Source organism: Macadamia integrifolia, chromosome 8 (assembly GCF_013358625.1).
Source record: "Macadamia integrifolia cultivar HAES 741 chromosome 8, SCU_Mint_v3, whole genome shotgun sequence".
Lineage (NCBI taxonomy): Eukaryota > Viridiplantae > Streptophyta > Magnoliopsida > Proteales > Proteaceae > Macadamia > Macadamia integrifolia.
This window is the reverse complement of record NC_056564.1, coordinates 6,329,101-6,342,570: the sequence shown is the minus strand read 5'-3', so window position 1 is coordinate 6,342,570 and position 13,470 is coordinate 6,329,101. Positions and strand designations below refer to the sequence as shown.

The 13,470-nt window shown below is 44.4% G+C and overlaps 1 protein-coding gene across 7 annotated transcripts in view; it reads right to left on the bottom strand.

Moving 5' to 3' along the window:
* The window catches only part of LOC122086589 (probable LRR receptor-like serine/threonine-protein kinase At1g06840), a 97,567-nt gene that overhangs the window by 55,212 nt on the left and 28,885 nt on the right, over positions 1-13,470 (bottom strand). For 6 of the 7 annotated variants that reach the window (XR_006142482.1, XR_006142483.1, XM_042655512.1 and 3 more), the window contains 6 exons: positions 12,715-12,789; positions 11,254-11,322; positions 11,040-11,108; positions 10,687-10,758; positions 10,443-10,529; positions 10,172-10,240 (listed from right to left, as the gene is read on the bottom strand). The exons of the other annotated variant lie outside the window; for it this stretch is intronic. Coding sequence is in view for 4 of the 6 variants with exons in the window: in XM_042655512.1 (XP_042511446.1) it covers positions 10,172-10,240; positions 10,443-10,529; positions 10,687-10,758; positions 11,040-11,108; positions 11,254-11,322; positions 12,715-12,789 (441 nt within the window). In the remaining 2 variants the exon portion in view is untranslated. The remainder of the gene's footprint in view (positions 1-10,171; positions 10,241-10,442; positions 10,530-10,686; positions 10,759-11,039; positions 11,109-11,253; positions 11,323-12,714; positions 12,790-13,470) is intronic. 7 annotated transcript variants of the gene reach the window in all.

Here is a 13,470-nt window from a genome sequence, read left to right as displayed (position 1 = left end):
GGGGGGGGTGGTGTGCAACAGAAACCAACTTCAATTACAATGAATGAGTAACCCCATAATACATTTGAGTAATCATAGTGATGAGGCAAAATCTATCCCCTTCCTCAGCACGGCTGAAGCATGTATGCAAACTTGAAAAGGACTGACCTACTACCTCGGGCTCCATCAGGCCGTGCTACCACCTCGGCCTCAATCGGGCCGTGCTGCCACCTCTGCCTCCATCAGGCCGTGCTGCCTCCTCGGCCTCCATCTGGCCGTGCTACATCCTCGGCCTCCATCATGCCGTGCTGCTACCTCGGCCTCCATCATGCCATGCTGCTACCTCGGCCTCCATCATGCCGTGCTACCACCTCGGCCTCCATCGTGCCATGCTGCCACCTCGGCCCGACGTCAACAACAAGGTTTCCAGAAACGTGTTTTCGTCCACCCCTACATTCAAGGAACGTAATCCCTATTCCGGAGGACAGGACTCTATCCACTACACCTCATCATAGACATCACACGGTTGGCCTTTCCGAGTTAAGAGCCTGGGATATTCCCAGAATCACAGAGCCACTTCCCTTGAGGACTCCACGCCTAAATAAGACTCTTCACAATCGTCTCCCACTTGCCCTCCATCAGCAGCCTATAAATACCAAGGTAAGCCTCCATCCGAGAGGGGGGATTACTCACTTCTCTCATTGGAAAAGCTCTCTGGAGCATCTATTGTGGAAAGATCTGACTTAGGCATCGGAGAGTCCCCCATCGGATCATCCCGACTCTCCCCTGTCATCTCTTCTGTGCAAGTCGGCCAAAGCACCAGGAATTGCAGGGAAGATCGTCCGGTCAATTTTTTCCGCATCAGATTGGCGCCGTCTGTGGGAATTTGTTACAAAAAGTCTCCTTGGACCAATACAATTAAGGAGTGAAAAGGTCGTTTCTTCAACGACAATGCGAGCAAGATCCACTCGCGAAGTACCACTTGGATGTTCCCATTCACCACCAGTGGCAGAGCAGGAAAACGTCCCAGCAGAGACCCCTCCATAAGGACCCCAGCAAACCAGGCCCGATGCGCAAGTTGCCCAGGGAGAGAGGGATCAACGCGAGCAAAACCCCCAGCTATCCTGCCATGTCCCATCATCCTGGGTAACTCACCCGAACATGGAAGAACAGATGTAGAGCTTGCAATTGCAGGTATTAGCTACAAACGCACCGGTGAGGGATTTCATACTTCAGTTCGGCCTGGCACTTCCAGTGCCACGCACTAGTTCAGCTCAGCCGCCTAGGCCTGTTCCGAGCAGACATCCCAATAACGAATCTCCTGACAACAGCATCACCCCTCAATCAACAGCAAGAAGGGGTCGGCCAGAACTTCGTGAACTGTTCATTCGGTACCACCGCGCTCTCTTACTGAGGGGCGCAGGCGAGGTCCTGTCCCTGCCCAGATCGGGAAAGCCCGTCATTCCGAACATCACCGGAGCCCAGAGACACATGATACTCATAAATCCCCACCCCGGGTAGGAAGACGCCAACTGTAGCCTCAAAGACTCAGTAGAGGCGCGCATCCGCACAGAGAAGAACGAGAAAACTACTAGAGGCCAGCTTGGCAAGATCGACCCCACCAGGGTCAGGGCTCGCCCATCAGGCCGACCAGAGGTGCACCACGGCAAGGTCACCAAGGCCACCAAGGCCAAGGAAGAAGCCCTAAAAGAGGCGAAGGGGCACGCTGATCCCTGAATCGCCGAGCCGAGGAGAGAAGAGATGACCTTGAGAGCCGCATCCATCGACTCACTGAGCGAATAGAAGGAATGCAGAGGCAAGGGCACTTGGCCGACATAACTGTAACTCCGGCCCATAATGCACTATCCGACGAACTGATAGACGCCGAGCTGCCCTCAAATTTCGTGATACCGGTCTTCAATGGATATGACGGCACCATAGATCCCTATAATCATCTACTATACTATAGCTCGGCTATGGCGGTTCACGGCAGGTCAGATGCCGTTCTCTGCCGAGCTTTCGCAGCCTCATTAAAAGGAGCTGCGCTGGTGTGGATGTCGAACTTACAGCCACGGTCCAACCGCAGCTATGAAGAACTGACGAGAGCGTTCCTCACACGTTTCCAAGCAAGTATGAAGCAGAAGCAAACTACGCAAAACGTGATGAACATGAGGCAGGGAGTGAAGGAGACTATAAGGGAGTTCCTTGCCCGATTCACCAAGGCGACACTGGAGGTAAAAAACCTACCGGAAGGAGTGGCGTATAGCACGTTGTGCAATGGGGTAATACACCCTGATCTGGTCCAGTCTTTGGCCCTCGACTTACAAGAAACGATGCCCGAGCTGTTAAGACGATGCAATCAATACGCCAACATAGAGGAAATCCTGGCCACCAGAGGGATAGGTGATCAGTCGGAGGAGAAGAAAAGGACTCTGCGACCTAGGGATGATTCTCGCGAGCCGAAGAAGAACAGAACAGATCGGCCTCTTGACACAGCTGAACCTGAGCGATATGAACTTGATCGTTCTTGAACAAACCTGCTCTTAGAGATCCAAAATCAGAAGTACTTTCGCTGGCCCAGGCCAATGAATGCTAAACCAAAGGAGAGGAACCCCAACCGGTATTGTCGATACCACCGAGACCATGGACATGACACTGAAGACTGCAAGTCTCTGAAAAGGGAGATTGATGAGCTCATCAAGGTTGGATACCTCAACCAGTATTTGAAGCAGAAATATAGTGGGAACTGGCCCGAGCCGAGCCGAGGTATGGCCGAGCCGTCAAAGGACCCACCCACAGACCGAGCTGAAACATACGACAACCAGCCCGTGGGTCTAGCCATCCTAACAATCATGGGCAGACCCATGGTAGAATCAGTCAGAAAAGCCAAAGCACACGCGCGGTTTGTATGCATCACGGAATAGCCTGCCAAAGCCTTTAGAACGGATCCACTCATTACGTTCTCTGATCAAGATCTGGAAGAGTTGAACTAGCCTCACAACGACGCTATCGTAGTTCAATTAGTGGTGGCAAACCACCCCTTTCACAGGGTCCTAGTGGACACAGGAGCCTCCGTTGACCTTATGTCCTACGAAGCCTTCACAAAACTAGGGCTTGGCCCTGGGACCCTAAAGCCAACTCCAGGACCCTTATACGGATTTTCAGGCACACTAGCAGAGCTGGAAGGAGTTGTAGACCTCCCCGTAACCATCGGACAGGGAGCTCAGACAACCACTGCTATGGTTTTTTTTATGGTTGCCAAGATCGCCTCACCCTACAACGCAATCCTTGGTCGACCCGGTCTCAATGGCCTTGAGGCGATTGTGTCCACTAAGCACATGAAAGTCAAATTCCCCGCAAGCAATGAAGTTGGGGAATACAAGTCCAGTCAGTAGGAATGCCGGGAATGCTATGCAAACTTCATAAAATCTGTCAAGAAACCATGCTCGAGCCTAGCATGTACAGTAGAAATTGTTGATTGTCGAGATGAAAGCCTCCTGACCCGAGCCGAGCCAGTTGAACAGCTGCCTATAGTCCAAATCACTGAGGCTAGTAGACACTTTTATCAGTAGATTGCCTTGAAATCCCATCGATTGGGTGTTAGTCTTGAAGATTTTATACTATCAGCACCTTAGCAGTTATTCGATTTTTATCACGGAGCATATTAGATTTTATTTTGAAGTAATGTATTTGTCCCAAGTGCATACCACACATCAATATACTATGATGCTTCTCTCAAATATCTGACTCTTCTAAGATCGGGCCCCAGCTCGGCAGCATATAAGACCGAGCTCCAACTCAGCACCACAAGACCAGACCCTAGTCCGGCGACTCAAAGACCTTAACCAGTGAGGCACAAAGACCGGGCCCCAGCTCGGCAGCATTTAAAACCGAGCTCCAGCTCGGCACCACAAGACCAGACCCTAGTCTGGCGACTCAAAGACCTTAACCAGTAAGGCACAAAGACCGGGCCCCAGCTCGACAGCATCTAAGATCGAGCTTAACCTCGGTGCCACAAGACCAGAACCTAGTCTGGCGACTCAAAGACCTTAACCAATGAGGCACAAAGACCGGGCCCCAGCTCGGCAGCATATAAGACCGAGCTCCAGCTTGACACCACAAGACCAGACCCTAGTCTGGCGACTCAAAGACCTTAACCAGTGAGGCACAAATACCGGGCCCCAACTCGGCAGCATCTAAGACCGAGCTCAACCTCGGCGCCACAAGACCAGACCCTACTCCGGCGACTCAAAGACCTTAACCAGTGAGGCACAAAGATCAGGCCCCAGCTCGGCAGCATATAAGACCGAGCTCCAGCTCAGCACCACAAGACCAGACCCTAGTCTGGTGACTCAAAGACCTTAACCAGTAAGGCACAAAGACTGGGCCCCAGCTCGGCAGCATCTAAGACCGAGCTCCAACTTGGCACCACAAGACCAGACCTTAGTTTAGCGACTCAAAGACCTTAACCAGTAAGGCACAGAGACCGGGCCCCAGCTCGGCAGCAACTAAGGCCAAGCTCAAGCTCGGCACCACAAGACCAGACCTTAGTTTGGCAACTCAAAGCCGTTACGTACCAAGGCATGCAAGCCAGAGCCCCGGCTCGGAACATCAAGCCCTTAGCACTAAGGTGTTCAAGCCCGTGCATGGCTCGGCACCTCAAGAACTTACGTAATAAAGCATGCAAGCCCTAGCCCCGACTCTGCACCACAAAAGACCTTAACGCAAGGTATATCAAAAGATTATGCCCCCAGCTCGGCACCCCTATGGCTAGTCTATAGCTTAGCACCTTAAGAGTTCATAAGCTAGACATGGAAGATCAATTCCGAGCCCAGCTTGGGAATCGGGCCACGCTCGGACAGCTGTACTGTACCCAAGGATTAAAGTATCGGTATCGGTCGCCGTATCGATCGGCCAAAATTAAGATACGTATCGGAGGGTATCGTATCGTATCGGAGATACACTAAGATACGCTAAAGATACACACATAAATGGATATGAAACATTTTTTTAAACACTTTTGCATAAAGAATTTGTTAAAAAAAGCTATTGATAACATGTATTATGCATAAACACTAAATTGAGAGTATCGTACTAAGAATTCAAGGTCTGTAGTTGTCCCATAAATGTAAAATCCTTGATCCCAACCTTGATTTCCACTTTAGTTAGAGAGAAATATGGATGACAGCAACTTTGGAACAAAAACCCTTCAAAAAATCGTTTTTTTCTGAAAAATTACCCATATTGGCCATTATATGACCGTAGCACCGATACGTATCGATACTCACCGATACGTGTTGATATATACCGATACGTACCGATCGATAAATACCGATACTCACCGATACGTACCAATACATACCGAAACGTATATTTTACCTCAATTTTATATTTCTCATAGAGTCGTATCGTATCAATGTGTATTAGTGGTGTATTGATGCATATCAGTATGTATTTTAGGATATATATCGATACAAAATGATTTAAAAAATTCAATGTATCGTATCGGTGTGTATCGTATCGACCGACTAAATTTAAGATACGTATCGGAGGGTATCGTATCGGTATCGGAGATACTTAAAACCATGGCTGTACCTGTCCTTATTCTTTCAACAAGTTACTCATTTCGAGCCGCGCCCGAAGTACAAGAAAATAAAGAAAGAAGCACAAGAATACTGAGAGATGAAGATATCAAAATAAATTTTTCATTCACCAAAAATGGAGAAAAAACCCTCAAAGTACATCACTACCGAAGGAGACATCTACATTAATATATATGTATAAGGCTAATCTGGGGGGGCTGATCCACGGGCTTAGCTCTTCACATGGCTATCCTTCGAGTCGGACCACCTCTTCACCAACATCGATCGAACCGTATCAAATTAAATACTCTAGCAGATAGATTCGAACTACTAAAGCGGGGGGCTGGTGATGAGGCAAAATCTATCCCCTTCCTCAGCACGGCTGAAGCATGTATGCAAACCTAAAAATGACTGACCTACTACCTCGGCCTCAATCGGGCCGTGCTGCCACCTCTGCCTCCATCAGGCCGTGCTGCCTCCTCGACCTCCATCTGGCCGTGCTGCATCCTCGACCTTCATCATGCCGTGCTGCTACCTCGGCCTCCATCAGGCTGTGCTACCTCCTCGGCCTCCATCATGCCGTGCTGTTACCTCGGCCTCCATCATACCGTGCTACCACCTCGGCCTCCATCGTGCCGTGCTGCCACCTCGGCCCGACGTCAACAACAAGGTTTCCAGAAACGTGTTTTCGCCCACCCTTACATTCAAGGAATGTAATCCCTATTCCGGAGGATAGGACTCTATCCACTACACGTCATCATAGACGTCACACGGTTGGCCTTTCGAGTTAAGAGTCCTCGAATATTCCCAGAATCACAAAGCCACTCCCCTTGAGGACTCTACGCCTAAACAAGACTCTTCACAATCGTCTCCCACTTGCCCTCCATCAGCAGCCTATAAATACCAAGGTAAGCCTCCATCCGAGAGGGGGGATTACTCACTTCTCTTACTGGAAAAGCTCTCTGGAGCATCTGTTGTGGAAAGATCTGACTTAGGCATCGGAGAGTCCCCCGTCGGGTCAGCCCGGCTCTCCCCTGTCATCTCTTCTGTGCAGGTCGGCCAATGCATTAGGAACTGCAGGGAAGATCGCCTGGTCAATTTTTTTCCCATCACATAGTACTGCTAAAGAGGATCTACCAGCACACTGGTCATCCTAGGTATCTAATGGAATGAGTTGAGATGTTAAGCTAAGATGCTAAAGCATGGCTCTGTCTAAGCATGTGTTGTTACCTCCATAAAGCTCAATCTTAATTACTAATGCATCCAATAGCAATAATAGATGAATCAGCTACGAACAACATCATATCAAAACCAAGGGAGAATGATTGATGAATAATTTAATGAGCTGGAACCTAAAATGTGATGGAATTCCTTGCCCAATCTAAAGCTGAGAAGATGGGGCGAATAGCACTTGTGAGCCCTTCAAAACACCATATGTATACATAGGTAAAAAGATTGTCACACCGCCAGTGTGTAGTTTCCCTCTCACATGATTTTTTTATTATTTTTTCACTTTGAAATTGTGGACCCCATATGAACGATACCTTTTCAGAACACACCTGTTGGTGTAGTGTGCAGCTTCCTCCCCACATTGGCAGCCTAGTAAACCCTCTCTCATATATATATGGCAAGGGTTCTTGATTCAGCAACTACCAAAATTCAGTTTTATTACATTTTGCTGGGTCCGAAAGCTGGTATCTCCATATAGGTGGGATTAGTCCTGATCTCGGGCTTCAACAATGTAATCTTTTAAGAGTCTATTAATGCAGGCTGGTTTAAATTTAGGCTAGGTTCTAGTATTGGCTCAGGTTGGGCCTTAGTTTTTGGGTTTTATTACTGTCATGGACTGAAATACAAATCCCAAAAGTGGGGCTACAGGAAATTAACATTTTATTTTGGTGGGTACCATAATGGTGTCGTTAGTTGGTAAGGAGAATGATTGTTAGTTTAGGAAATCCAAAGCCCCAGATTTCTTAGCTGTCCAAAGGTCCTAGTTAGGAAAGTTTAGATATTATATTTTGTTAAGGGTAATTTACAGCGTCACCCCCCTAGAGAATTCCAGTATTATAGGAACACCCCCTCTCTTTCACCAAATTAGACTCAAACCCCTTACCGTCAGTCTCTGTTAAGTGATGCTATGAAATGACACTTTAGCCCTTATGAGTAAAACACCTTTATTTTATTATCCCAAAAATACCCCTTTTCTTCTTCTTTATCAGAGCAACTTGACCTTTGCTGAGGTTCTACTGTTCGTCGTGGCCAATCTCTTTACGTCGCCGGCTCCCTCTCTCCCTCTTTCTCTCTCTCTTTCGAGTTGTTTATCGATGATAGAATCCGACTTCTGATCGAACCACGAAATCGCCTTCTTCATCTGTCGCACAACGCCTTGGATATCAAGCCACGTCAAAGCCGGAAAAAGATCGAAAATATTGGGCTCCCCAAGAAGCTTCACAACTCTGTCCCTTACAGGGATGCATCTTCAGAACTGGTAGATTCCGAAAGGCCATAAAACTCATCTAGTAAAGATGCATGAATCAGATACCTATAGCAAGAAGGGTCGGCTTCTTGAGCGGTCTATCCTCAGGTACAAATTTCTTTATCTGCTTTATGTGTAGGTAAACAGGATTTCCAGTCTTCTCATAGTTCTAACCGACAAAATCCTACCCAAACGCAAGAAATGAGTTCATATCTATAAACAATCCACCCTCTGATTTCTGAAACTCAAAAGAACAGACATCAAGATAAAATTTCTTCTCTAACCACAGGCAAAGAAGTTTGAATTTCTGCAACATTCATTGGCCTCTTCTCGAACCCCTCTATTTGATTATTCTTCCTTCTCTTAGCATTCACACCAGAATGTTAATCTCCAATCCCAATTATAGTGTAATTGCAGTTTCCAGACCTAGAAATCACATACCTACGAAAGTCGTTGTAAAAAGCAACAGTTTTTCCATGGTTAGGTCTAAATCTCCATGCCATATCACACTATTGTCATTGGATCCACAGACAATTTTCCCAAAACGATAGAAGTGGACATTCGTGAAATGTTCTATGGACGCTTTCATCAGCAAATTAAAGATATCTCTATCTGCACAATCAGTTGGTTTCTCACTTTCACCCTTACAATCAGAATCATCAAGTGGGTTTTCAATGGCGACAGGAACATCGGTGATGTTGATGAAAGTGGCAAATGCAGTTTGGTTAGAAGCCATTAAATCTTCACCAATCTTGAGAACAATTTCATTGGATTCGAAGGTAGCATCAGAAACTGATTCAAGGAAGTTGTTGTTTTTGGTTGATGGATGGAACAGAGGATCCTCAGGTTGGTAAGTGGCAACAATGATAGTGAATATCAAAAGCTCTTCCGCCATAGTTGCCGTTGCCAGAAGGGTTGTGGTGAAATTGATTTGAGGATTACAAGGGTTTGGTATCAAACTATCAAAGGTAAGGGTAATTTTGGTACTTCATTACTTTTAAGGGTAAAATGGTATTTAGAAAAAAAATGAACTGCTGATGTCACAATTCTTGGTATATTCTGTAACAGTGACTAACGGTAGGGGATCTGAGTCTAATTTGGTGAAAGAGAGGGGGTGTCCCTATAATATTGGCATTCTCCAATGGGTGGTGCTATAAATTACCCTTTCATTAATGGTGAAGTCGATCTGGGAGATTTTTTCTGTTTTTTATAAATAAGCATTGTAGCCACCCCTCATTGATTATTATGAGAGGATATATTTTGAAATGGACCAAGTTTTCATTCCCATTCCCCATCGGTGCTTTAAATGCACACATGGGGTATCATGCGGGTTTTTTGGGAAAGGTACCAAACCCTATAGGGGTTTGTGAACCCTAGGATGGTGTGGTGAATTTCACCACCTGGAGAAGGAAAACTTTGTCCTTCTGAAATTGAGTGCCTTGTTGGTTGAATTCTCTCTCCTCTTAATAGTTCCGGTGCAACTTGCAAGTTGATCCGAAAAAGAAAGGGAAGAGAAGAAGAAAGGAAGACAACAACCCCTCTCAATCTATACTATTGATTGATTTCTAAATTTAAAATTACAAGTACACCATCACATTTCACTATATACGCTTATGTGACCATATTACACATTATTCCCATCGTATCCTCATAACAGTATTGCAACACATCCCCTCAAGCTGGGAAATAAATATCATATACTAGAGGGTGTGAGACAGCAGAGCATTGATCACCTCAGTTAACACATCAGCCAAAGGGTGTGCATATACTCCTGGAATCAATTTTCTACTTTACGAATAGACGACCAACCTCAACATGTTTTGTGCAATCATGCTGAGCGAGATTGTGGGTAATGCTAATAGTAGCCTTGTTATCACAATTCAGTCTCATGGAACTATTGGTTTCACACTACAATTCTTAAACTAACTAATTCAATCATAGGAGTTCACAAACCCCATATGCCATGGCTCTGAATTCGGACTTTGCACTTGACTTGGCAACAACATATTGTTTCTTGCTTCTCCAAGTAACTAAGTTCCAACCTACAAAGGTGTAGTACCTTGATATAGAATAATATAAAGAGTAAATTTGAGTCCTGAATACCATGAATGCAGTTGCAAATGCAGACACCGACCTGATGGTGACTTTTGGAGGGAGGTTAAGATTGCCAGAGATATTTTTCAGTAAGTTATTCCGGAAATCCCTGTAAAAAAGGAATGCGAAGAATAAGTTCAGCAAGAGTTCTAACCAAATCTCAAGTGCTGCTAAATAATTGTACAACACACTGGACCTCGAATCTTGGTCAGATACAGCCATACAGGACATGCTAAAACTGAAGAGAAAAGAGAAAAAGAAAAGGAAAGGGGGGGGGGGGAGGAAAAGGTGCTTATGGTTTGAAGTCTTACAAAGTAAGTGTTTCAGCATAACTGAAAGTACTATTTTGCCAGATGGTGGATGGAACAGAACCGTTCAATGAATTTTTTTCAAGTAATCTGCAGTAAGAAATGAGTAACAAAACAAACCCCATTGACAACATCAGATACAAGGCCATTTGAACTTTGCTGTAAATGATGTCGATGAATATTACCACCACAAAGATTAATAGAATAAATAAAGGAAAAAAGAAAAGGAGAGCCAAAGTATACTCACAATTTCTGGAGGTGAGCAAAACCCGAAAAGTTATAAGGAATAGGTCCATCAAGTTGGTTGTTTGACAGATCTCTGCACAAATTATTCAATATGACTTTCTTGTTCTTACATCTTTATGTCACGAGAACTCACTGGTGTCATTGTCCAAAAAGGATTCCTTCAAATTAGGGATACTTCCGGTACCGATGGATTATGAATAGAGTTACTCAAGGGAAATGCTACTTGTAATCTGTTGGATATCTGTTCAAGTTATACGGGTGTTTGCTTGGCTCCTATCTGACTCTAAAGATCGGCCCCTACATTCTGGGACTCCACAAGGAATAATATTCAACAGGAGAGGAAATCATACTTACATGGTGGTGATATTATCAGAAAGCCTATTTGGTGGTAAAGATCCCTCAAGCCGGTTGAAGCTGAGATCTCTGAAATGTGCACATTACCAGAAGAATAAATACACCCATAACAATCATAGCGTGAAATGAATATGTGAAAATAGTGAACACAAACCACAGCCCGGATATAAATACCAGCATTTAGAAAAAAAACCTACAATACTTATGAACTTACAAATAGCCGAGGTCTGGTATACTGCTTAGGTCAGGAATTGGACCCTGCAAGCTGCAGTTCCTGAAACTCCTGAAATCCAAGAAACAAAAATTAAAACCTTTCACTGCATCTTAAGAGCTTGCTTTTGGACACAGGATAGTTAGTATTTGTATATTATTATTATTTTTTTTTGGGTCCCGTTTCAAATTTATAACAGAACTCCATTAGTTTCCAAGATAATTGATGGGTGCTGGTCTGATGTGTGATCTGAAAGCCATAGGAGTAGCTGAGAAGAGAACAGAGGTCCTTCTTATTTATAGAGAAGAATGGTAGTACAAGGGTATAAGTATGGTATGTGGTACAACTCCACAAATGGTATGGACTAAATGGCTGAAGTGTACATGAGGTGTAATCCTATCCTTAAACTCACCCTTAAGTTGGTGCATAGATATCTCACATGCCCAACTTGCATACAATAGGATGAAATAACTTGAAACTTAAACGCTTCGTAAGTTGCATAAGCTAACTGATTTTCGGATGGGACAAACGAAGTAGAAATTGAGCCTTGATCAAGCTTCTCATTGATAGAGTGTTTATCAATCTCAAAATGCTTGGTCTTGTCATGCTGAACTGAGTTATGAGCTTTACTAATTGCAGCCTTGTTATCACAGTAGAGCCTCATAAGCTATTTATGCATCATTCCAGTATACTGGAGAGGCTAGATGAAGACTGGCAGGGGGCTGACGGTACTGGCAAGGGCTGGCAGAGGCGGCAGGACTAGGTGAGAGGTGACAAGGCCAGGTGGGGCCTGACGGTGAGGCACAAGGGACAAGTGGTGGGATATGGAGCCTAGTGAAAGTCGGCGGGGCCATACAGAGATCAGCTAGGTCAGTGAGGTCAGCATGGCGTGACATAACTCAGGGCATGTTCAATTGACCATGCTTGGCCACTTGAGGGAGGCCGAAGCCTCAACTGCGTGGGGGACGAACCTTCTGACGGTGAATTTAAAAAAAAAAAATACCCAATGTATTGGACTCTGATACCAAGTTGAGAAGAGAAGATTATAGAATGATTTGTCTTGTATAAGAATGACAAAGGCCTCTCTAATTTATAGAGAAGATTGGTACTACAAGGTATAAGTATGGTATGTACTACAAATCCATACATGGCATGGAGTACAAGGTTGAAGTGTAAATGCCTTGAAAAAGTCCAATTCCCAAACTCAAATCAAGAGACGATTAGGTCTAGTGGACCATAGGAAGAATCTCAATCCAGTCCATAATGAATCAAGGATACGAAAATAGCTAGGGAACAGTTGCGTATAATTTGGCTTGGTCAATGAAAAATTGGTTGGTGAAACAGGTGTGTGGAACAACTAGATTCTTGAATTCTTGTTGTCTGTTAAAATACACGCCCCACCTATCTTAAACGATCCAACCAAAGAAAAAACCAAAATTACATGGTATTAGAAAATGCACTTACAGTTTCAACAGTTTTGTCATGTTGCTGTAAGAAGCTGGAATATTGGTCCCATGAAAATGGTTATTGTCCAGTTGACTGCAAAACAAATATCGACGAGGGAACTTGCAAATGTTATTCACAAGAGTAATCATGTACTTCTACAATGAACAACAGTTTAAAATGTCAACATACATCCCAATGTCTCCCAACACGTCTCCTTTTCCATAGATATGGAAACAACAAATGCAGCAACGCACCTAGTTTTCTTTTTTAGTACAGGAAATACTACTTCCTATCCGCGAGTTGTTTTGTGCTTTGATTGATTAAAATAACAAGTCAATCAGCCTCTCATTTGGTACTGTCTCTAATTTTCAATAATATTTATAAATGAAGCAAATTTTCTGTAAATACAAAATTGTTATTAATTCATATCACAATATCAAACAATGCACATTATTTGTGTGCAAGAAAATAATAAAACAAGATGAACAAATAATTCATGGCCTTTATTGCAAAACTAATGCAAAGAAATCAATACAACAACAACTCAGCCTTTTCCCAACCGAATTGTAAAAAGGGAAGGAGCACACCACACACCAAAAAAAAAAATCACTTAAAAAGGGTCGAGTACATGGATTCTTGCCCTCCAAAAAGGTCTATCCAAGGTCATACTTGGGACCAGACCTAAACTATGCATGTCTTTCCTCGCCACTTCTCCTATAGTCATTTTAGATCTGCCCCTAGCTTCTTTTTTTTTTTTTTTGAATAAATAATTCA